Raw genomic sequence first — 26,011 nt, forward strand, 5'->3', positions numbered from 1 at the left:
TTTATGCAAACCATTTAATACTCAGTTTTGGCAAATCAATTAATTCAATATTTCTTTAAAAAAAAAAAAATAATAATTTGAAAATATGTCACATTATAGCAGTAAAATAGGTTGTTAATGTTGTCTTATGTTAATCATAAAGTTGGCTCCTTAACCTAGCATCTTCATAGAGGTAGTCTATTGTACTGCAGGAGGTCTGTCAATAATTGTTTGACCTTAAACACATTATTATGTTTATTATGTTTAATTAAATAAAACAATATTAAGTTCAAGTTAGTCTAAACTTAAGATGGTAAATGCTAGTTTCATTGTCTCTCCCACATTAAAATTAAGTCAAATTTAAATATAAAATAATCTGCACGGCAATGAACTAAAGTATGTAAATACATTAATATGATATTATATTCTTTAAAACACAGAACTTTAACATTTTATGCCACTAAGAAAAGGCCAGAGAAAGGTTTAAGACCCTTGACCTAGTGGTATGCACATAGGCTGTACAAATCTGCAGACAAATTGAGCTGTGGTGCTCATGCTAGAGTTGCAAGTTCGAGTCTAGCACATACTTTGTCAAGAAACAAAAGTGCAAAACCCCAAAAAATAAAACCAGGAGGAACGGAAAGTGTTAAAAAGCACTTTTCCCTCTAGTGAGTGTGTGTGTGTGTGTGTGTGTGTGTGTGTGTGTGTGTGTCTAAGTGTTATACCACTGATAAACCCCTAGACTGAAAAAGCACCATTGATCTATTGCGTATAATTTACCCTCGCCTGCCAGCAGACCCCCAGCTGCGCTAACAAGCTCTACATCTGTATAATCTCTGACCGTTCCTCTCCTCCGCCTGTTCCCTCCTCTCTTTGACATAATGACGATGGAGCGGTGGAAAAAAGGAGGGCAGACTATGTGTAATTCACCCTCACCACGGCTCATTTGGTTGCGTTGCTTCGCATTAAGCAACAGATAATTTATCTCTCTCTCCCTCCCTCCCTCCGTCGCTCTTTATCGCTCCCTCTCAATCCTCTGCGGCTCTCTCTCCTGCCACTTAACATATTTTATTGTGCGGTGTGGCGCTCGTGTCCCCCGACATGGCATTTGCATGCTGTCTTGTCTCAGGGCTTGTTCCGCTCAATTATTCACTCTCATTGGACTAAGTGGCTGCTCTAACACGAGCAATAATACAGCACACAAGCTGACAGCTACATACTGTCCCAGGCTGCTCGCCGTTCACAGCGCTCTCAGCTTACTGTGGCATACAAGACTTTGTTTTTACACTCGCAGCTGCATTAACCTCAATCAAAAACAGCATTCTGCCCTGTAAAAAACACAGTCAATCATTTCTGCCATTTCTATATGAGATTCAATTTATTTCTTTCACTAGTTTAATCAATTATTCTGTAGGCATGTACTTTGTGTACTATTACTGTAGGTTCCAGCTAGCGTGGCAAAACTAAATTATGCAAATTGCTGTTTATTGTTTTATTAAGTGCTATGTATGTGTGTCTCGTTGAATATTTTAATTTATCGGCTCCTTGATCTCTACAGATCATTTTAATAATGAAATGTCAAGGCTAACTATATCAACTTTCTGATTAACACTGAACATTTCAAATCTACTTTATATGAAAGCTAAATTAGTATTAACATTGATTTCAGGGAAGAAACTAAACTTTAAGGTATAGTTCATCCAAAAATGAAAATTCAGTCATCCCTCCTGTCGTTCCAAACCTGTATGCATTTCTTTCTTTTGTGGAAAGTAATTTGATTCTAATTTTGATCATTTAAATTTTTCTCCATGTAATGAAAGTCAGTTGAATCCAATGCTGTTTTATATATTGGTCAGTCATTCTTCAAAATTTCTTCTTTTTTGTTCCACCCAAGAAGGTAAGTCATACAGATTTGGAATGACAAATCTGTCATCATTTTTGGGTGAACTAACCCTTTACATTTTTAGGTTGATGGGGGTTAAAATAAATTCTAAAGGGTCCATATACTGTGTTATATATCTGTCAATAACAGTTTTTTCTTGTTTTTATAATACAAAATAATACCTTCTTTTCTTCTACAACACATAATATTTTAACACTAACACTATGGCCATCAATCACCCCCCTTCCTTTTCTCTCTCTCTCTCTCTCTCTCTCTCTGTCTGTCTCTCTCTCTGTTTCTCCTCTTTGAGCAGAACTCATTAGGATTACTGGCAGTGATTCCCTCGGAATGTCATCTCTTCCTGCAGCCAGGCCAATCTTCAGCGTTAGCCATGGCCGCAAGGCAATATCCCTGCCCATTTTCTGCCCTACTGCCCGCTGTTTGGAAGGGAATAGGATGGGGAGACATATTGATAGAGAATTCCAAACTTCTAACATCAATTGCTGTGAAAGAAACACAGATCAAAAACGATCAAACACTGCATTTTCTGATTCTAAAGTTATCAATTGCTTAGCAAAATTAGGTTAAATAATAATAAATGATTTCCTTTATATAAGATAATAATAATAATAATAATAATAATAATAATAATAATAATAATAATAATAAATATTAACATGAATTGTGGACTTTACTGGCAAGACAGTTTATGCTAAATCAATAACGCATTATATTATGTGTCCATGTTATTCATATTGCATGTTTATATAATTAATCCAATTATAAAACAATTGTAACGTTTAAAGAACAGAATATTACACATTAAGTACAAGCTGTTACTGTAATTAGTATTAAATTAATAAATGAATTAAATATTATTATAACTGTAAAACATTTAAACATTTTAAATTAACATTATTTGTTTATTTTGATTTATTTTTCTTTCTTTCTTTCTTTCTTTCTTTCTTTCTTTCTTTCTTTCGCTATTTCCCAATGGAGTCTTGGTCGAGGTAAATTTGGAATGATGGAGATGGTTTGAAACCAAGGTGAAAATTCAGAGGAGGGAGATGTTTAAAGCCAAACAGTGTTAAAAGAGCTGGAAATTTTGCCCCTGCTATCATTCAAGCCCAGAAGAGACTGCTAAGGTCACTATGGTGAAAAAAACTTTGATCTTCCCACTCATTTGATCCTAAGCAAAAAAGTTTTTTTTTTTTCCATCTAAAAGATGAATGACTAGATTTGAGAGTGGATGGCAGTGGACCGTTTAGCAAATACTGCTGTAAAGTTTGCTCTCTTCAGACCCCATCACATCTGTGAAAATACAATAGGCTAAAAACGGAAATGTTTTCAAGGTTCCCCTAAATCATGCTTAAGTCCTTACATTTTTCGGTTTTGCAGTGAGCAATGTTAACCTTTTTTTTCTCTATAACAAGACATTTGTAAACATATTTATTTGTCAAATGATAAACTATACAGTTAAACATATCAGACTAAGTCATATCCAAGTAATAACCGTGTTTACTTGAATATGTGTTAATTCTCAGATGTAGGCCTATCACGATCATAAATTCTGTGCTGACGATAAATTGTCAAACAAATATTTGCAATTAATGCTTTAATTGTGTGTTTTGATCATGTTTAACGTTAACAACTGTCAAACTTACACCTAAACAATCTAACCTAACATAATCGAATCGAATCGAATATAATCTAATCTAATCTAATCTAATCTAATCTAATAAAATAAAATAATATGTAGTCTTATAAAAACAAAAACCCACAATCCCACAAAAAACATAAAGTAAATTGTTCTATTGTCTTTGTGTAATTTACAGTATTTTTGATATATTTTCCACAGAAATAAATGAAGTGACTCATCTTCTCATCCTGTGACTACGTCAATTACCATGTGTGAAACTCTAACCATTACGCATGTTAATCCTTGATTCCCTGATTACTTGTTTACATGCTCACATTTCCCTTATTTGAATGACAAATCGTGACAGAAATTTAAACAGCACATTTATTGCAGTTAGATCAAATAATGATCAGATGCGATCAGACGATTAATAATCACAGCAGGCCTACTGCAATATTCACTATTTATTTCCTTCTTCAAGTGTCATTTAACACTCAAACCTCCACAAAAACAATGTTTATCCTTTTTCTTAGACACCATAACAATCTCTCATCCCAAATGAGACAATATTTAGCTGTTTGGCACCTGAAGGAAAACTCTGCTACTTTTAGACTGCGCTTTAAGCAACACGGCCACATTTGTGTTATTTTGGTAATCTAATATCTGGCCAACATTAATGCCTAAGAGCTAAAATACACCCTAACCAAACAAAGAGTGCTTCAATCTAAAGTAACACATTGCCTCATCCCTTTACTCCAAAACTTTCACTTTTTTTGGGGTCGGTGGCAGCATCTGCTGCTCCCCTGGCCACGTCTGGGGCCTGTATTAGTATCATTTTAATGTTAAAAGCAAAAGAAGGGTGGGGGACGAGGCTCAAAAGGGCGGTGGGTGTTTAGCAGGCTCAAACCTGAATAATGTGCGTCAGTAATAAGGGGGAGAGCAGAGCCTGTAGCCCTGGGCTTGACCGTCTCAGTGACCTGATTATGTCAGCCAATGTCAGCCGCCACGACACTACAAACACACAGCGCATCCCATCAACGGCATTGCCATGCCTATATGTCCAGCCAAGCCCTGCAGGCACCTTTAGTACAGACAAGGCCATACCAGTTCGTTAGGTAACATCTACCGTACACATGGATGTTTTGATTGATGCTAAAAAGTACAATTTGGATGTAACACAACATAATATTTATAATTATGCAAAAAATAAAAACATAAAATTAACACAACATAAAAAATTGAAAAAAACCATAAAATCACAAATATAATTTAATAAAACAAAATTTAACAGAAAATTGCTACGTATTAACAGCTAAAAAATTTTTTTTATATTTACACATCTTTTATATCATTAAGATATTTGTATCAATTTAAATTTAGATTTTTAGACCCTGATTTTTACAAAGCTCATCATTCTGAAAAGAACGCTCTTCACACAATCAAACATCTGGGTTGTACTGTTCTGGAGGAAATGTTACGCCCCTTACCAGGTCCAGGAACCTTTCCTCCATAAAATGCGCTGCACACATTCAAATATTTGGGTTGTACTGTTCTGGAACAGTGTTGTAAATAAAACTTAACCACTGTTGTGATGCACAGATGTTCTAGTTGTGTCCTGTTTTGGAAGGCCAAACAAAGTAATTTGGATTCTGCAACAAAATACACAGTGTCTCCACGACATGGCGCCGACGGCAACAATACTACAGCGAGAATAAAAGTTATGCCTTCTTTTTTTGCATATACATTTGGCGGTGTTATGCAAATCAAAACTTTAATCTTTGCGACTTTACTGATCTTCTGTATGCACAAACAGTTTTTAACACTCCAAAGACAAAAGAAAACATGAAAACGCATCATATGACCCCTTTAATTATGTTAAATTGAAAAAAAAAAGATTTACATTTTTTCAAAAGATTTTGAATAAATTATGTTCATTATAAATTATGTGTTTAACTTTTTATTCATCGAAGAAAAAAAAATACAAATTAAGCAGCACAACTGTTTCCAAGATTGATAAACATATTAGAATGGTTTCTGAAGGATCATGTGACAGTGAAGACTACAATAATGGCTGATGAAGATTTGAAGATTTAGCTTTGCTACCACAGAAATAAATTATATTTTTAAAGTATGTTAAAATAGAAAATCAACTGTTCATTCATCATTGTTCCATGAGTTTATCCCCCTTTTTTGATCAATTTAATGCATCCTTGCTGAATAAAGGTATTTAATTTATTTTATTTTTTAAATCTGAGGACAAAAAACTGAACAGTAGTTATGGTTTATTATCATATGGTGTGTGTGTGTGTGTGTGTGTGTGTGTGTGTGTGTGTGTGTGTGTGTGTGTGTGTGTGATAAATGTATATATACAGATGCATCTGCCTTATGTGGCCAGTTTTTACTAGATTATAGATGAGGTGGTTTTGACAAATTGCCTATGACGTCAACAACAAAAAATATGGAGACCATTTTCTCCTCCCTTTTAAAAGTTGATAAGCCGATTTATTCTACTGTCATGATGGTGCAGGATTATATGGTTCCTTTAACATATAAAATGCCATTAGACATTTCTGATTACATTTACAGCCAGAACTGTTAAAAGCATCCATAAGACTTCATATAAGCGGGGAGGCTACATAAAGAGGACACCTGCATGTGATTTCTCAAACAATGCTTTCCGTCGTATTACAAGAAGAGAAAGTGTCAATGAGACAAGGGTTAAGGTAAATAATGCGGTCTGTAGTGTGAAAGGGCACATTGGCTATACAATCTTTCCTTTAATATGGGAGCGGTGCGCACCTGCGATAAGATGATTCATTAGATAGAGCCCTGGTCTGACAAGCCTCATCGTTCAAGCCTCTGGATACTGATGGAACAATTCTGCAGCCGGCCCCGTAAATATGACAAGGTCAGCATTTTATCCCCTGCACTCCTACACTGCTTGCCAATCTAAACACAATGCCCCTCTCGGACTCCCTCTAACGGGCTAAAGACGGGGCACAAAGGTCAGTACTGAAGACTGGATCTGGATCTGGGTTACATTATACTAATAAAGGAAATGACGTTCAGACCATTTCACAAGAATGTTTACTTGTCTCTTTCGGACTTACATGTCCAGTGATTAATGTGCGGCAGATTTCAGCTTACAATTTTTGTGCATTTCATATGTGCACAAAAAACCGTTTAAAATGTGCTGTGTGTGTGGATATATGTAACTGGCCCTTGTTTACATTGGTGACCAGGTTGTCCCAGTGAACCCCCCTGCAGGCTGGAGAGAGCATTACCAAACACCCGTGTGACCAACGGTATATTGAAGAAAAAAAATCGAACCATCGCTGCTTGCTGCGCGGCAAATGCTGTCCGGACTTGCCAGAGGGTTGAGCTGAGGAAGTGAATACAAAATAAAAACGAATGATTTAGCACATTGATTACAGCAAAAAAAAATTTCATTCTTCAAGCATTATTCATAAATATTTCAAAAAAGGTGACAGCTTTAAATTAAAAAGGTACATTTATACCTAATAGAACAAATTATACTTAAAGAATAATGTTCTTTGGTTGAACCATATGGATAACCATGGATTACTTTTATTTTAAAAGGTAACTTATACATTTACTTTAAACCAAAATAAAAATTTTTCTTCATAAAAAAAACATAATAACTTATACATTTACTTTCTACCATAATTGATTTTGTTGTTCAGAAAAAAGACATAAAAAAATCAGCTTTTTTTTTATAAAAAAACATCTGATCCCTTTTTTGTTCTCTAATTTTTTAATTACTTCAGAGATAAATTACTTTAGTAAAAATGAGTGTGAACATTCCATATTATCTGCTCTTAATAACTGGACGGACGGATAGACAGAGAGACAGACAGCTGGATAGATAGATAGATAGATAGATAGATAGATAGATAGATAGATAGATAGATAGATAGATAGATAGAATATAGATAGATAGATAGATAGATAGTAGCTAGATAGATAGATAGATAGACGGATAGATAGATAGAGGCGATAGATAGATAGATATTTTTCTTTTGTTTTTACCTCATTTGATACCCCTTGTGGTTGATTTCTCCTCATTGTAGTTATTTGCCATTGTCAAAAACTCACATGCAAGCACACATACAAACGCACAGGTGAATAAATCAAGCTAACCTCCTATAAGCCGTGTGAATGCAGTGCTTATTTGGTTGCAGGGCTGCAGAAATACAGGCTTATTAGTTCTTTAAGTAGAGATCAAGAGCTCACGCAGGACTGCACCACAGACTCCCCAATTACTCATCACAATGAGGGCGTAATGGAAACAGCGCTCCGAAGGCAACAGAGGAGAACAGGGTGCGGTGACAGCAAGACAGAAAGAGTAAAAAAGACAGCGTATCCTAATGGCAGTCAACAGTCATATAGACACAGGTTATTTCTGAAATCAAATTGCTATTCTTTTTTGACAAGTTGTGAGTTTGCTTTTGCTGTGAATCACAAAGCGTATAATCCCAAAAAGATACTGTCAGTTAAAAAGAGTTCACAGGTGTACGGTGATGATATATTTTTGATCTCATTGTGCTTTAAAGGGATAGTTCACCCTGTAATTAAAGTTCTCTCATCATTTATTCACCCTCACAGCATTTCAAACCTGAATGCTTACTTTCTTCTGTGTAACATGACACAGAGAAATTCTGAATATTTATTGGTTGCTTTTTACCATGAAATTAAGTCTCTTATTCTCACCAAGACTGTATTTAATTAAAAATACAGTAAAAACAGTATTATTAATAAATATTATTACAATTTAATAAAACTATTTCTATTTTAATATAATTTAAATATTTTTAAATCTATAGAATGTATTTCTGTGATGGCAAAGCTGAATTTTCAGCAGCCATTACTCTAGTGGTCACATGATTCTAATATGCTGATTATGGTGACCAAACTTTTCAGGATTCTTTTCAGCATCTATGAAATCTAAACAAAAAAAACAGAATGTAGAAACCCATTATACTTTTTTTTTTCAGGATTCTTTAAGCAAATAGAAAGTTTGCCAAAGAAGAACAGCATTTGGAAAAGAAACCTTTTGTAACAATTATAACTGAATTTACTGTCACTTTTGATCATTTAATGCATCCTCAAGTGTGTGAATAAAACAAAAATAAAAAAAAAACAAAATATTATCCCCAAATATTTTGAATGGTACTACAAAATCATCTTAAAAAAAAAAAAATACTTAAAATGTCATGTGCTACATGCTCTCACAAGCTCTCCTTAGTATGTTCATAAGAGCTCACGAGGAAAGTAGTTTATTTCACAAACAATTTGTTCTTTTGAGTCATATATTTTAAACAGTCCGGTTGTCCTGTTTGACTCAATGACTCAATAATCCAATCCTTATGAAGCATATGAAGAATTGCCAGAACATCCTTTCAACCTATTTCCTTTTTATTTTTGTGGAAAAGAAAGGTTTGGAATGAACATGATGGATGCGTAATGCTCATAGAATCTTAATTTTTTGGGTGAACTAAGAAGTTGCAAGAGGAAACTAAGGAAGTATAACCATGACTAACTATATTCTCATCCTGTTTCCTGTCTCCTCTGTCCGCACCCCCCATCTCTCAGCGGGGGCCATTCAGCTTTGTTAAAGTGACGAGCATTCAGCTGCCATTCATCTTTTCATCTTATCACACCATCATATATTACCAGGCTCTCTGAAATCAAATGATGAGAAAATACCACGGAGCGATCAATACTTTTTCATTGACAGTAAAGGTTAAGCACATTAAGAATGACACCGCATTTGTCTTATGAAAATCATATTTCATGTGGTGGCCTAAAATTGGCTGAGATTGATACTGTGTCTCCTGGACTGAAAGTCACCCTTTTTTATCACTAATCACAGAAATCGTCTCTTTGTGGCTGGCGTTTCTTTGTCCTTCTGCAAAAGTCAAGTGCCAGTTGATAATATCAGCGACCCAAAATGTTAAGGGCAATGATTTTAGCTCTTCAATGCCTCACCATGTGGCTATTGTGAGTGTTAAAAGCTCTCAGAGACTTCAGAACATTTCAGCCTTTCATCTTTAGAATTTGTCAAGATATTTTCAAATGATTCTTCTGTATGCAGAGGCATCTACTGTAAACAACTGCAAATTATTTCTCAATGCTTCGTCTAATGCACTCATCCGTTTTATTGCAGAGCATTAGTCAAATTTCAAATCACTTGCGATTTCCTGCCGAGTAACCCTGTGCACACGTGAATGCTTATTCTGTTTAAAACAGAAAAGCAGAATAGCTTTGTGATTGCCGGGAAGGTGTCTGCGTAGGGAGCATCTTATCTTGGACTAACATCTTCAGATAATAAAAACATGTATTTCTGAGTGGGGGTGAGATGCAGAGAGAAATCACACGTGAGAGAGAGATGGACAAGGATGGCAATATCAAGCAGGGATTGAATTCACAGATAATCCTCTCACCCTATCTGAGGGGCAAACACTCCTCTTCTATCCTATTCTCTTTATTCCCCTTCACACTCTCACTCTCCGGCGGAGTAGATGAAACACGTTCTCCTGGAATAATAAGAAGGCCCAGTGAATTATATGAGCTGATACACATAGGGATCATCTTTAGTGGGATCCACTGACATCTTGAATCTGCTATTAGTTTATTTCCTAGCTTAACTTAAGAAGAGAGTCAAACACCTGTCTCAGAGCAAGTATCTTAAAGATAAAGTGTGCACCCTGTCCCAAATGTGGTTTCAAGCATCAAATTGTAGTCTGTTGTTTTTTAATTGATCAGTATTGACTGATATTGCATATATTTTTACTTGTGCAAGCTAATTTCTTACATTTTAACATTTAGATTTGTAATCATCTAACATATGTGTTTTTACTGTACATGCTGTACTTTATAATGTTGGGAATTGATGCCTCACTTTTAGCTTTAAAATCAATGCTTTCAGTTTTAAGTATGTTAATATTTAAAGATTTAGTTTAGGAGTTGTGGTTCCTTGTCACTATTGCCTTGGGCTTGCTCAGCTTGGGTTTAAAAGACAATTAATATTACTGATTTCACTGGACTGATACTATCAGATGAGAATTTGAACTAAATTGAGCTGGATGATGAAACTAATATGGACGCTATTATTGTATTGAACTGAATAGTGTAGAATGATGACAATATTGCCTTCTGTAAAAGTGCTTATATTTGAAATGAACCTGTTTCATAATTAATGAACTGGAGCATTGACACAGTATTTGAACTGAATTGAAACAACACTGAACACAATTCAGTTAAACAATGACACTAATGTCTTCTGTAGAGCTGCTTTCTAGCTGAAATTTAAGTTGCTTCCCAAATGATGAATTTTACAACATTAACAATGTTGTTTTCCTGTTTATTAATGTAAAAGCTGCTTTGAAACATTGTATAAATAGCTATAGAAATAAATGCAACTAGAATGATTATAAAAAATGATCAGTTTAATTATACCAGTATCAATCAGAATTAATATTATTTTCATTTTCTGTAATATGTGACCCTTAAAAAAATTAAATGAACCAATGATCGTTATAGTTTTTTATTTAAACTCCAAATTAAGCGGACGTTTAAGACTAAGTAAATACTGCTCTCTTTAAACACTGTATGCCACAGAGCCTAGACAATTGTTTTTATATGTTTGGTATATATTGAAAAGGCATTATTGTCCCAGTTATTGTTTACTGTTTTTAATTCTTGTAATTTTAGGAGCAATAATATTTAAGTCCATTATAAAAACACTCAGCAGCACAGCGGGGCAGATTTAAGACTCTGTAACTTGGGGGGCAGCAGGAAGGTAACATGGAGAATGTGTGGATTGTAGGGGATTGCAGTGTTTGTCATCTAAACAGGTGATTTTCCGGCAGGCTGCCTCCACTTGGAGCCATGTGGGGAGGCAGGAAACCGTGTTACCGTTCCACTATTTGTGTTGATTGTATCTTTGTGTGTGGATCTAAAGAGCTGGCTTCCTTTTTTTACAGAAAAAACAGCAGGTACACCTCTGGGTAAATGTGACAAAAACACCTGTTCTTTCTCCGTCTCTTTTTCTCCTCTTAGGTTAAAGTTGAAGGGGTTTGATAGAGAGGACTTGATCTAATACATTTCTAAAGTTTTCTAATGTTTTTGTCTATTATGCTCACCAATGCTGTATGATACAACAATTTAAATTAACTATTGTTCTTTTTTAAAAATCTATTTCTGTGATGGTGAAGTTGAATTTTCAGCAGCCATTAGAAACAAATATAAAGTTAAAAATAACTTTTTTTTTTAAAACTACTCAAAAAGAAAGAAGGAAAGAAAGAAAGAAAGAAAGAAAGAAAGAAAGAAAGAAAGAGATCCTTCTTACACGTTTTGCACCTCATGGCAAAGTGGGTGAGTAAATTTTAAACTCTATTAAGTTCTGCGAGGACTGCAATGGCCGTTTGACCAGCGGGGTCCGATGGAGCAACAACCCATGTAATCTCCTGAACAAGGGGGAAAACAGCTTGCCGTTACCATGGCAAGGGACTTCTGGACATCAAAGTGAGCACTCCAGAAGCTAGAGTTCATTTTCTGCCTGTTCTGTTCAGACTGCAAATTTAGACTTAATCGCTTTCTCTGCTAATACAATAGGAAAAGGCAGGCCTCAAGGGACATGGTCCTGCTAACACTACAGTTAAAAAAAAAAAAAAGTTACAACACCTAAAAAAAAAAAAAAAAATAATAAAAATAAAATAAAATAAAATAAAAACCACCCTGTGTTGGCAAGATGTAGGGAATAAATGTCATAGTAAGAGAATACATATGATCTGATTTATAGAACAATATTTGTATTGTAATTTGGTTAATCTGTAATTTTGTCTTGTTTAAAAAAAACTGAAACACATTTAAAACTTTTCACACGTAAAACTTTTCAAATGTTTTCACAGAATATAAATGTAATTATATTATATTATAATATAATTGTATTATATTAATTATATTAAGATTTTTCTTACCTCAATGTCAAACTGTTCTTAAATAAACCCCAATAAATGTTGTTAGATTTATGTCTAAAAGAAAAAATACTTAAAAATAGCTATTAGGTAATAAAAAAAATACTGCAATTCAGGCTACATTATCTGAAAATTGTATCATCCTACACTATATAAAAAAAAAAAAAAAACTGGGTAAACTGATATGCAGGTTTACTTTGTAGCTTTAAATAAGACAATATACAATGGCTTCAGTCAATGACTGCTATTAAACAAATAAAAAGCCAAAACAAAATTGTTTTTGCAGAAAAAACTAACAAAAAAAAAACTTAATTCATTATCTGAAATCATATCATTCTACACACACACACACACACACACACACACACACACACACACACACACACAAAACCTAAATGTAAAGGATGCTTAGACCATTTTATTAATATAATTATGAAAATAAATAATAATTAACAAATCTCTTCTTCTTTTTTTATGGGTGTGTTGGGTTGTAACATGCAGTTTTTTTCTTTGTCAGTTAAATGGGACAGTAGACAATAGATTTAGTGTCTGGACAGATCGGACAAGGACTGCTATTAAAAATCAGAAAAGCCAAAGGAATATAGTTTTTGCATCATATCTATTCCTAAGACGATCACACCTCTGTTTCACCCTTTTTCTTTTCCCCCTTGCTCGCTCCGTCTCTCCCATTATAGAGAGTGGACATAATCAGAAGTGACACATCTGAGCATGCTCACAGTCTCCCCAGCGTCACTTACAGACCTAGGACCTTATGCTACCTCCTTCAAAAAAAAAACTCTCTCTTTCTCCCACGTTTCCCAGCTGGAGCCTCCCCTCAGCCCGGGTAATCAAAACACCATTAGACTGTCCCAAACACCTCAGCTCCTTGTTGGGACCCTGGAGCACATCACCTGCCATCTCCTCTGGACTCTCCTCACACTAACCAATGCTACTTACAGAGCCCCATTTCACCTTCCTATTGACAAATAAATAAATAGCTGAGAGAAAAACAGAAATATACCAACTCAAGGGAAGAATAGATGAGAGAGTAAAAAAGCTAGAGGAAGATAAAAAGGGATTGAAGAGACGTACAATGCTGTAAAAGTTGAAGAAGCTAAGCTGGAAGTCTTGGGTCAGCCTTCCCATGATGCATTGCTCTGAAAACTGTGTGGCAGCATAAAGGGCATCATTTTCACACACGCATATGAGGGCTATTTTAAATGCTGTACTTAATCAGATAAAAAGCACAACTGTTGGGAAAAGAGGGGGCAAAAGGGGTCACGTTTAACACGCCAGAATGCAAATGACAGAGGAACATGGAAGGAAATTAATGACAAACGTACCTATAAAGTTATGATAGACTGCCCAGTGCTGACCGTCAATCATGTGACTCATTAACACCAAGCATAATTAACTGCTTTTGGTGTCATTATATAAAATCCTGCTTCCATAACTATGGTCCTTAAAATCTTTACAGGAATTTTAAGCCATCAATCATCCTTGCTCTATTTTCTCTGCAAAGAGGCAGTCCTGGTTAACCTCCAGTATGGTTTAAATAAATGTATATTTGATTTATATATTTACAAATTCCATCTTTTACCATTTCTCCTATTGAAAAATTACCCCAAATGTTTTTGGCCGCATTTCCATTTGATTGATTATTGAAAATGTTTGCTGCAAAACTAAAGTTCCAAGCAAAACTGCTGACTATTGACTAGTATATCCGTAAGAAAAAATATCCGAAGAGTAAGAATTATACAAGAGACCATCAGTTTCGTGAAAAGTTGATATTACATTTCTGATGCCCACCTGAGACCAGGTCTCCATCAGTTTTTTAATCTCCCCTGTAATTTCCTGTGATAAAAAATGATAAAAATAATGAAAACATCAAATGCTAAATGATGAATGGTTGTTTGTCTTTAAATGACTGAAAGCTAAATATTGTATGTCTTAATCTAAGTGAAAAAAATACAGAACAGCGTGTCTCTGTTTGAGGAAACTTCAACTATTTTAATTCATCATGTCAAATTCTCCTCTCCGGCATTTAAACAGAATGCCATCTCTTTTCCACTTGCTGTTGTTTGACATACAGATCCAGCATTTGAATGACTTTAATATTGGCTTAATCAATGGCTGGTGATCTTTTGATGGCCTCTATTCAATAAAGTCCAGCATCAGCTGTGTGTGAGTTTCATAACTAGAATAATGGTAAATGATTACTCCTCCATATGGCGTCTCAGAGTGAGCCGAGCTAATGAAGAGAAATGGTTGAGTTTGGAGCTGGGGCTGCCAGCTGCCATTTTGAGAACTCGGAGCACAGAGATTAATGGTGACTGAGCAGGGCTCTGTGGCTATGATGCCCACACACACAACAAAAAAAAAACACACACACACACACACAAACCTGACACACACATCAATTTATATGCCCACACACACATGCAAATAAACTCAACCAAACTTTAACACACACACTCATACACTCTAAGTGGAGTGATGAACTGACAACATTTGGAGACAACATTCATCAGATTCTTCCCTGTGGCTTTCTCTGCAGTGTACAGGGGTCAGAACAAGCTTAACAAGTGTTGAATCATATTATAAATGTGTTTTCCTTAACCACACCATTATCCTGTTTTAGTATACCATATTTTTTATTTTATTTTTTTATATTTGTGAAAGGGAGGATGATGAAGGCATAAATGCTGTGGCAAGGCAGAAGAGGAGTTTGTATGGTTGTATGAGTATGAGTATGAATGATGAGATCAGAATGGGGCCCAGGACAGAACCTTGAGGATTACCCTAGATATTTAGTAAGAGAGAGAGAAAGAGAGATGAAGAAATAGCAAAGTCCCCTTAAGGGCAGTCAGTTAACTTAGAGGCCATCTTGGTTACATTCCCACCTACAGTATTTATTTATTTAAGCAATAGCCATACATCTCCTGTCAACCTGAATGGGAAACATTAACATCTCAAAAACAGTCAAGATTATGTTTTAAAATGGTAAAATTAAAACACTAAAATTTGACAATATAATATAAACAATATTATACATTTAACTTCTTTAGATTAAATCAAGTGGTCCAGCTAATATGTGAGGACAGATTGAGAAATAAACAGAATGACAGTAATAATCTTACAGTTTGTTGTGGTAAAAAGAAGTCAACTTCTTTTCTGTTTTTACAGTCACAGTCTTCATTATCCTTTAAAGTTTTTTTATTATTGTAATCATAGAGGATTTTCAATAAAATTGCTTACTCCAAACATGCAGAAAATTTTAATTTACAATACCTGACAACTTATTGTAAATTGTCACTGTATATATTGAAATGTCTACAGTTGGAAGATTTTTATTTCTTACTAGGTGGCCCAGTGCTACCTTTTCTTTTTTCTGAAAATAATCCCTCATTTGGGTAAATAAAAAGTTGCTTTGCTTTCAGCACCCAGATTTTCTTCACTGGCTGCATCACATGCTTTATAATTATTCATACCAAACGCTGTGCTGCTGTTGATGGGCAATAGTCTTATTTTCTGCTTCAGTCACCAGTGCACATTTGTATTTTCATACAGTGGGAGTTTCGTTATGTAAGGCAATTTTCTGCCTTCTTAAGAAGGGCTGTCTATTGGGCTGCATTAATGAGTGAGTGAGTGAGTGAGTGAGTGAGTGAGTGAGTGAGTGAGTGAGAGTGGGGGAGAAGGATGAAGAAAAAAATTGATGAGATCATAGAGAGACCGTACATGGCATGGATAAAACAAGTGAGGAAAGGAAAAAAGAAGAACAGGACAGAGGTTAGATGTTTCATTGCTATAAAAGTGAACTTCTGTTATATAGAGTACTATGTTAAAATCTTACTTAACTTGAATAATTAACAAAACACAATACAAATCCTACATTACAATCTTACAACCTAATTACACACTATTTAGGCAGCCCGTTGTACAAAATGTTACACACATTATTAATGTTAACATGAAACACTGCAACACACTTATATTATGTAGCTACTTTACCAAGTAAAATGGGATATTCAATACGAAAATATTTAGGGTGGGGCGTGACTTTACCCAGTCGGAATTGATTGGATTGTGAAAAGTGCTCCACAGCTAAGTGGTTGGAGGTGACAAGCTGAAAAATTAGTGATTTATGTTGCTTAAGAAGCAGAACTTTCTCTTAGATAACTAAACAGGCATTAATGTGCATTAATGTGTATTAAAAAGTAAACAGGATAAATTCAGTTGTATTTTCTGATTTCATGTTGAGAACAGGAACCATCTGGCAATTTACCAAAATAAAATCCTAATAACACTAATTGAAAACACAAAACACTAACAAATAACAAATATAATTAAAAAAGATTGCTTTTTGAAAGAAATTAATACTGTTATTAAGGAAGGACACAATAAACTGATCCAAAGTAATAGTTAAGGCATTTATAATCTCACTATTACAAGTGTTACTACTAAGATTTCAAATAAGTGCTGTTCTGTTCGTGAAAGAAGTAGTATTGTTTCCATGAAAATACACAGCACAGCTTTTTGTCACCTTTGATGATAATAAGAACTGATTATTGAGCACCAAATCAGAATATAAGAATGATTTCTGAAGAACCATGTGACACTAAAGACTGGAGTAATGGCTGCTGAAAATTCAGCTTTGCCTCTCACAGGAATAAAATTAATTGTAAGATACATTCAAATAAAATAAATAATAAATTCGAAGAAAAAAAAAAAAAAAAAAAAAAAAAAAAAAAAAATATATATATATATATATATAATATATATATATATTATATATATATATATATATATATATATATATATATATATATATATATATATATATATTATTCTTTTTTTTATTTTTTATTTTTTTTTTAAAACTGATATAATATTTCACAATATTAATGTTTTTACTTTTTAATCAAATAAATGCAACCTCTGTGACTATAAGAGACTGCCTTGACAAACATGAAATAACAAACTTGACAAACAATCTTATCAAACGCCAAACCTTTCTCTGGATTAAATGAAGGACAGTTAGGCTGTTTTATTTTAATAAAAACCACATAAGTAGTGCTCGGGGGTTGGGAGGGCCATTACAAGAGAAAAACCAGCATGGTTTTGGGGGGCACTACAAAAAACAAAAACACCATGTGTGTGTATACGTGTCTGTCCATGAGCATATGTGGGATGGAAGGGTGCCTGACCTTGGTAAGGATGGATTGTCAGGAGCGAGCTTTAATGATGGCTGATTGCTGGGGAATGGTGGAGAATGGACAAAGATAGAGGGGGGTAGATGAGAGGAAAGGAGAAGAGAGGAGCAGAGAAACAGAAAGGAGGGAGGAGAAGAGGCCAGTGTAATTGCAGCACTCGTGGGTCTGAGCCTCCCGTGGCACACATCAGTACATCAGGAGGGGTGTGTCTTAGAGAGACGGGTGAGTGGGAGAGAATGCGTGGGTAAAAGATGGACAAGTAAGGGTGCAGTACAGTCTAGAGAGGTTGAGGAAAAGTATGAACGAGTGAAAGAGAGTTGAAAAGGGGTTAGGTGAGCAAGGGGAGAGTGATGAAAGTTAGGAATGGGAAGAGAGGAGACGGGGTGAGTCGTCAATATGCTGAGGCAGTACAGTACATTGGCATTGGCTGAATATCGGGCAGTAGCCTGTAATTACTGATTACTGATATATATATATATATATATATATATATATGTATGTGTGTGTGTGTATATATATATATTTATATATGTATATATAACTCTCATTTTTTTTTTTTTAGTAAATATTGTTCATTTGACCTTCTATCAATGAATCAATGAAAGGAATGAATCCTCAAAAATGTATCATGTATCAGATTCCACAAAAAACAGCACAACCATTTGTCACAAAATCGTCACAACATGAGTGTATATACTGTGTATCTGCCTATATCAGTGTGCTTGACTCAGTGTGTGTGTGTGTATGGACGGTCTGCCCTGCTCCCACCTCTCCCTCTGTGCCACAGATCAGTGTGCATGTGTGTATGGCTCAGGGCTGATGTAAGCCAGTGGAGTGGCAAATTACAGCAGACCTACAGCTGTTAGGCTGACATTATGATTAATTTGATCAGTAATTTCTCCTGTTTTTCATTTTAATCGCTGTGACCATTCTGCTGTGGCAGGTCTCTCAGATCTAATTAAGATCAATTCCGGTGTAACCGGCTTGCCCACCGAACGAACTGCCCCCTCCTCCTCAAATCCCCGAGTCCCCTCAGCGTGGGGAGAAACCCCCATCGCTCCAATCAATCAGCACCTACAAATCCAGCCACCCCGCTAATCAGCCAATTAACACACTTAGGCAAATTTTCATAATCTCTACCGTCTGGTTTGTCGTCACAACAGCCCATCTCTGCCTTCCCTGCTTCTTCTTCCTTTTTTTTCTGTTGTTGTTAGAGTTTGCTATTAGGCAAACCTAATCAGTTTTTCAAAAACGAGAAAGTGGAGATGGATGGAGAATTTTTAAACTTTGGTATCACAAGATTGCCATAGTAATATTTAGATTTTTGACACAGTGTTGTGGAGTAGCTAAATAAAAGAAGCAAGGGTCCTAATAGTTCACCCAAAAATCAACATTACTCACCCTTTTGTGTCATTTCAAACCTTTTTAGATATTTTAAAAAAAAAGTTTTTGTCCATAAAATAAAAGTCAGTTGGGTCTAAAACAACATTATATGGACAAAAGCAAATCAGCAGCAAATATATAGGGTCATCATTCAGTAGTGTTTTTAAGTAATTAACACTTAAATACTGCTATTTATTTTTTATTCATAGATACAGTACATTTATAAGTTTAAATAATGCAGTCACCACAACTGAGATCCAAATATAGGCTATGTGATAGTTGTCATTATTAATGCTAGTTTTTTCAGACTTTGGTTAAACTAAAATAAAGAAACAAGCATGCATCTCCACTCAAATTAGTGTAAAAACATTACTGCCTACAGAAAAACATTACTGGATCATAAAATCATAAAACTGAACTGTCTAAAGGAACTCAGGGTCAGAGACCTCCAAAAAAACCCTGTCTGAACTTTTGACCAAATAAAGAAAGAGTTGAGACAAGAAAAATGGGAGAGGGAGAGAGAGAGTGCAGGCGGTGAGCACTTAGCTTCATACACTGGACACACTGACTGTGGTATTATCAGAGTGGGATGCTAACACGCTGTCATGTTGTCAGTTCAGCAACAGAAGGCCTCTATCTGGGCCTTTAGGTGTCTTCAGATAATAGGAGACCTGTCTGCCCTCCCTTACTAAAATGATTATACCCAAAGATAGGAATGGGAGGCAAGAGAAACCAAGAGGGCGGGGTGGTACCTGTGTGTCCAGAAGGGATAATTATGACAGATCCTGGAAATACACATTCTCAAAATTCTCAAGGTGTTTGCAGTGTATAACTGTGCTTGCCCCTAAAGACTCGTAACAGCACTCTGGTGAAGTATGCTGTAACTTTCTCAAGCAGACATAGACATAAGCCCAATTACAACTGCAGACCCACAGGACAGGCACACACACAATCACAATGGTTAAGTGGTAAGGTGGACCCCCATGAAGCGGGAACCCCCCCACTTTCTCTCACTCTCACACACAGTGAAGGGCAAGGTAATGATGCTGTCATCTCCAGTGCCAGTCTCTCTTTGGATTAATAAGAGGGTCTCACATGATTCTTAGCAGTATAATCTAATCATGGACCACTGGGATAAAACCAGAAAAGTGCAGCTCAAAAACCAATAGAGAAGCTCTTTTAAACCACCCCGGGTGAAGAGAGTTCCTCGAGGCTTTTGTCCTGGGTCCTCAAGCAGTTTTGCCTTGGTCAAAAACCCTGGTAAGTACAAGTGTTTCACCTGCTAACAGGACTCATATTTAAAAAACCTGTAGAGAAAGCTCTACTAACAAACCCTAGGCGAAGGGGGTTCCGCAAGTCTCTGTCCTGGGTCCAAATGCAGTTTTTGCCATGGTTAAAATCCTGATAAGCAGTACTACAACTAATAAAATATGACTCCAAAACCTAATCAGGGGAAGTCGTGGCCTAGTGGTAAGAGAGTTTGACTCCTAACCCTAAGGTTGTGGGTTCGAATCTCAGCCCGGCAATACCACAACTGAGGTGCCCTTGAGCAAGGCACCTAACCCCCAACTGCTCCCCGGGTGTCGCAGCATAAATGGCTGCCCACTGATCCGGGTGTGTGTGTGTTCAATACTGGGTTAAATGCAGAGCACGAATTCTGAGTATGGGTCACCATACTTGTCTGTATGTCAGTTCACTTCACTTCAGACATTTTCTCTGACTTTGAAAATTATTAAAAGTCATTTAAACCTACTGTACACAACCAACAACCACAAATATATATTAAAATCTGTGCATATATCATCAGATACACATTTCCATTTAGAACAATTCACAAACATCTAGACCTGCATGCAACAAATGAGGCTGCCAACATCACGCATTAAAGCCAAGCTTTTGAAGGCCCCAATGTCACACCCTCTCATTTACTTTATTCTGAATCATGTATCAGAAGGGCTTGATGATAACTTGACAGATCGAACCAAGTATGCTTCAACTGCAAATTAAGAAATATCAGTCTGGCCTTTCTTAAGGAATCCCAAAGAAACCACTAGTTCTGGGCTCTGGAGACCATTAAGTGTGGGGCCCCATAGGATCCAGCTGGTGAGTATACAGGCTGGGCAGAGGGACAGAAGGTGAAATAAATTACTAAACTGATGGCAGCCATAAAAAGGAGGAAGGGGAAGTGGGGTTGTGGTACAGCACAGAGCAATAAGGGATGTGACGCTGATGAATGCAGGGAAGGACGGAGGGGCGACCCTGGCCTCTCTCAAACCGAAATGAAACCACTGGGACATGTAGGAAGGAGGGCATGTTTTAGTGACTGACTCAGGCAGCCAGATGAGAAGAGGAAGAGGAGGAACAGATGGATAGACAGACAGAGTAAGAGAGGAAGATATGAAAAGATCACTTATGTCACTTAAAACATAAGCTATATGAAAATTTAAAGGGGTCAGATCATATATTATATTGTTAGTATTTTTTTTTTTTATCATATTTGAGTTTTACACAAAGTTGCAGGTTTTTTTTTTTTTTTTTTTTTTTTTTTGTAGATTAGTTTCAATAAATGCTCATTTTAAGGACGTTTTGAGTGCTTAAAGTTACATTTTCGTAGTTGAAAAAGCTTTTCTTATTAATGAAAATGTAAAATCGAAGCAAATTTGATATGACATGGCCCCTTTAAAAAACATCAAAGCGATTCATGTGTGCCATCTGTGGGGTTTGTTTCAATTTTATAAGCCTGCATGACAATAACAGATAACAAAATAAAATATCAACAAACTCATATTATCCAGACAACATTGGCATATGGTTCTTTGGACTTTCCAATGCAAGATGTTATTTGCAAAAAATAAAATATGTTGAAAATGAATCTGGTTCAATCGGCTGCATATACTATACATTTTCACAACATGTCAATAAGTGATTATCATAAAATTGTTTCAAATGAAATTACACCAAAAGCATCATTACTCGGAATTCAATATTCCACAGCTCTTCATTTCCAATAATAGTCTATTGCTGTCGCTAGCAAGATGGCTGGGATCAACTCTTAACAATAAAACTTTCAATTTTCATTTCTTTTTTTTTTCATTCTTTTTCAGGGAAAGGCTTGGCAAACGGGCACCTCCTCCAGAAACAATATTTGTAATATCCAAGATTTCCCAGACAGATTCAATCATTCAATTGAATTACTGCCCCATTCTCCTAACATTCATCCAAGACCTCGTCTCACTCTAGAGCTCCATTCTTCCAGACATGTTGTGAATAATGTAGAAGAATGAGTTCTTTAAGTGAGGCGACATCATATTTAGGGGTCATTACATTGAGTCGATCAGTCTCGACTGCCCCCATGCCATGCAGCACTCTGGAGCTGCTCCCCATCACGAGTCGACTTATATTATAGCTTTAAATAACTTCACTTTTAGTGTGTAAACAAGAGTTGAACTGGGTGAGGAGCAATACAAAGAAGATTGCAGGTTACGGCTGTCTGGAAATATGAGGAATTTATTTCGATATCACATTAAGGATTTTTTTTTTCTCTCTCTCTTTTTTTCCAGATCAAAACACCAAGTTCTTGACTGTAATAATATGAATGCAGAAAAATGCAGTTATTATTTTAAAATGTGAAGTGTTAAGTAAATTTCCTCCAATTACTTTAATTGTATAAAATGAAATAAAATAATAAAATAAAATAAATAAGGTTTAATTTTCGTTTTAATCTTACCTGTAGTTGCAGAGGAGGTGTGACAGGTGACGGCAAACTGTGAGGTGGTGATTGGTTTTGCCTGTGAGGGGGCGGAGACTGGGGAGGATGGGCTGAGCTATGATTGGAGGAGGTACAGGTGGAGGTGGAGCCCGGGGAAGGTCCAGAGACTTGTGATTGAATTGGAGGAGTGAGCTGATGATGGCTGGGTGGCTGGAGATGCTTTGGACCGCAGAGCTGTTGGTGCTGCTCTCGTTCACGTTCTCTTTGTTGTTGGTCTCTTTCACGCTGCTCTCGCTCTCGCTGCTGCTGCTGTTGTTGTTGTTGTTGTTGTTGTTGCTGCTGTTGTTGTTGATGATGATGATGCTGTTGCTGGTGATGCTGTAGCTGTTGGAGTTGTTGAAGATGCTGGAGCTGAGAGTTTAAGGATGAGGTAGCTGCGATGAGAAAAAGAGGAAGAAAGATGTTGATTTCTATCACTATCTTTGCCAAGTATTTATAAACTAATAATTAAAAACAAACAAACAAACAAGAGAAAAAAAAAATTCAAATCACCTTCAATAAAACATAAGCATCATATTTAATCACAAGAATTATGATTACAAATAAAAGTAAACCCTTGGCCTGGACAATATGATAGTGTTTGTACCACTTATTGCTTTCCTTAGCCTGTAATTGCAGAACAATCACTGATTGCTGGCCATTACATAGTATATTTTCTGGTACATTGTAATTATTGAACAGCCCAAGCAGAAGACTTCAAGAAGCATCTGAGGTAAGGACTGTCCTGTGAAAAAGATGTTCCACTGTTTTGAAGTCAAAAAGCGTCCTCCATCTCATCTTGAGGACTCTTAGACATCATTTAAAGTAATTATAATAATTCTTAAATGGGCCTCTCCTCTTTAAAAATCTCTTGGAGCTACAACTCACAGCAGAGAAACTGATGTTTGTGAGAATGTAACAAGATGACAACTCATTAATTAGAAAGATGAAATTACAGTATTAATTATAACTATTCTTTATTTTAGTGTTTACAAAAAGCAGCTGAAAAAATGCATTATTCAACTTAACATATATAAACAGACACAAACACACACACACAAACATACAGTACATGCACACTTATCCCTCTCTTTCTCTCACTCTCACACACAGTGAAGGGCAAGGTAATGATGCTGTCGTCTCCAGTGCCAATCTCTCTTTGGATTACAGTTTATTGCTGTTGTAACAAGCGTTTACCAATACTTAAAGTACTTTTTCTAAACTCGTAACACAGCAACACACTTACATCTACACCTACACCTACAATTAGCCAAATAGTTAATTTTCTGTCCCAAACCACATTTTGTTAAATAAATACAAACTCTACATTTCAAAATGCTGAATACCTTTTTTTCTATGTACACTAACTCTATCAAAAAACCACATCAATCCCAATTCAAAAATCGAGAGTCATTCGGACAAAACATTAGCACTACTTTTCTATCCAGTAGGAACATACAGTCAATCATAGCACAGTGACTGTCAAAATACTAACAGTTGATGGCTTTACAAAAACTGCATTACTTTCTTGTACATGTTTGACATACGTTTCAGTTCTACCTGCATATAGACAATATAAAAATCCATTGTTTTTTTGTAATTTAGTTACCTTCAAATGAAACCCATTTTACATTTTTAAGTGTTGAATGTGTTCATTCTTGGCAACATACTGTCTAAAACTGAATGAGTCATTACTTTACAGAATGTACAATAGAAAAAAATAGGGTCCTCTATGCAGAAATTCAATTGGAACCTTGATTGAAATTGCTCACCAGTGGGTGGGGATTGGATGTGGATGGTGCTCCACGGTAGCTGATGCCAGTGATCAAGAAAGATCTATGATTTTGGGAGGGGGTAAGCTTATGTGAAAAGAAAATTTAAGCATTTTAGAAACGTGTTAAATTACTGAATATTGTGTGAAAAACAACATAAATTGTGTTAAAGGTATGGTCAGAACAGACTGATCTTGTGCTAATTATGTATAGTTTTTTTGAAAATGTGACTACAGATTGGACAAAATGATGCTATCAATTAAAAAAACTGTAATACGAGGGTCTCCACATGGACTCTTAGCAGTAAAATCTAATCATGGACCATTGGGATAAAACTAGAAAGTGCAGCTCAAAAATCAATAGAGAAGCCATTTTAACACACCCTAGGTAATGTCACGCCCCTGGACCATTATGTTGTTTTTCCCTCCACATGTGTTCCGTGTCCCTGTTAATTAGTTATTCCATGCACCTCTGTTTCCCCAATTATCCTGTGTTTTAAAGCCCTAGTCCTTTCTGTTAATGTCTTCGATGTGCTCTATGTTCCCCATTTGGATTATTAAAGACTCCTGTTTTGTGAATTCATCATTCCTGGCTTCCTAGACTCCTTGTGTAGTGTGACAGAAGAACTGTCACACACACCGAAAACAGTTTATTGTGTGTTTCCCCTCCGTTTTGTTTCCGGTTTTCTTTCCATTGTGCCCTTTGGACACCCTCCTTTGCCCCCGAATTCATCCTCTCCTGCTGGAGCAGGGGGAAAAAAATTGCTCGAGGGTCATACCCAGACTTCTATGACTCCAGCCTCAACAGTGCGTGCAGAGCGATGTCGTCTGAAGATGGCCCTCAACCCCAGCCTCAACAGTGCGTGCAGAGCGATGTCGTCTGAAGATGGCCCTCGAGCAGAATTCACCACCTTTGCGGAGTGGAAACTGGCAAGAAATGGATCTCCATTCCCCGCCGGTTCCCAGGACTTAATCGCCAGTACCACTCCCAACCCAGAGCCCAGCCCACCATCTCCCCACTGTGCGGAGTTTAACCCTGAGCCCACCGATGACGGAGAGCCAATTTCCGCTGCGATCTTCGAGCCAGCGCAATACTGAGTAGAGGATCACCCCGGACGGAGTGTCCAAGCCGTCAGACCAGGTGTGAGAGCCGGTGACTGTGCCCACCACGAGGGAGAAGCTGTGAACGGTGTGAGTGTGGAGAGGAGCTCCGCCCCCTGCATCATGGCTGAAGGTGAGCTGAGTATTGGTGTATTGGAGTAGCGGTGTTGGTGCCAAAACCGGGAGGGGGGATTTTTGTATTATAAACAAATATTTGATACATTGCATTAGAAAAACAATTCAAGATTTATATCTGAAGAGTTTTAATACATTAGTCATGTCTTGCAAGTCTAACT

General features: G+C 36.3%; 1 protein-coding gene across 1 annotated transcript in view; it reads right to left on the reverse strand.

The window, feature by feature from the left end:
* Positions 1-4,242: 4,242 nt before the first annotated feature.
* The window catches only part of LOC122135456 (POU domain, class 6, transcription factor 2-like), a 45,840-nt gene continuing 24,071 nt past the window's right edge, over positions 4,243-26,011 (reverse strand). Inside the window, exons 2-4 of the mRNA XM_042714896.1 lie at positions 22,823-23,238; positions 4,408-4,581; positions 4,243-4,320 (exon numbers count right to left, since the gene is read on the reverse strand). Of these exons, the coding sequence (XP_042570830.1) occupies positions 4,243-4,320; positions 4,408-4,581; positions 22,823-23,238 (668 nt within the window). The remainder of the gene's footprint in view (positions 4,321-4,407; positions 4,582-22,822; positions 23,239-26,011) is intronic.

The sequence above is a fragment of the Cyprinus carpio genome, chromosome A24 (genome assembly GCF_018340385.1).
Source record: "Cyprinus carpio isolate SPL01 chromosome A24, ASM1834038v1, whole genome shotgun sequence".
Lineage (NCBI taxonomy): Eukaryota > Metazoa > Chordata > Actinopteri > Cypriniformes > Cyprinidae > Cyprinus > Cyprinus carpio.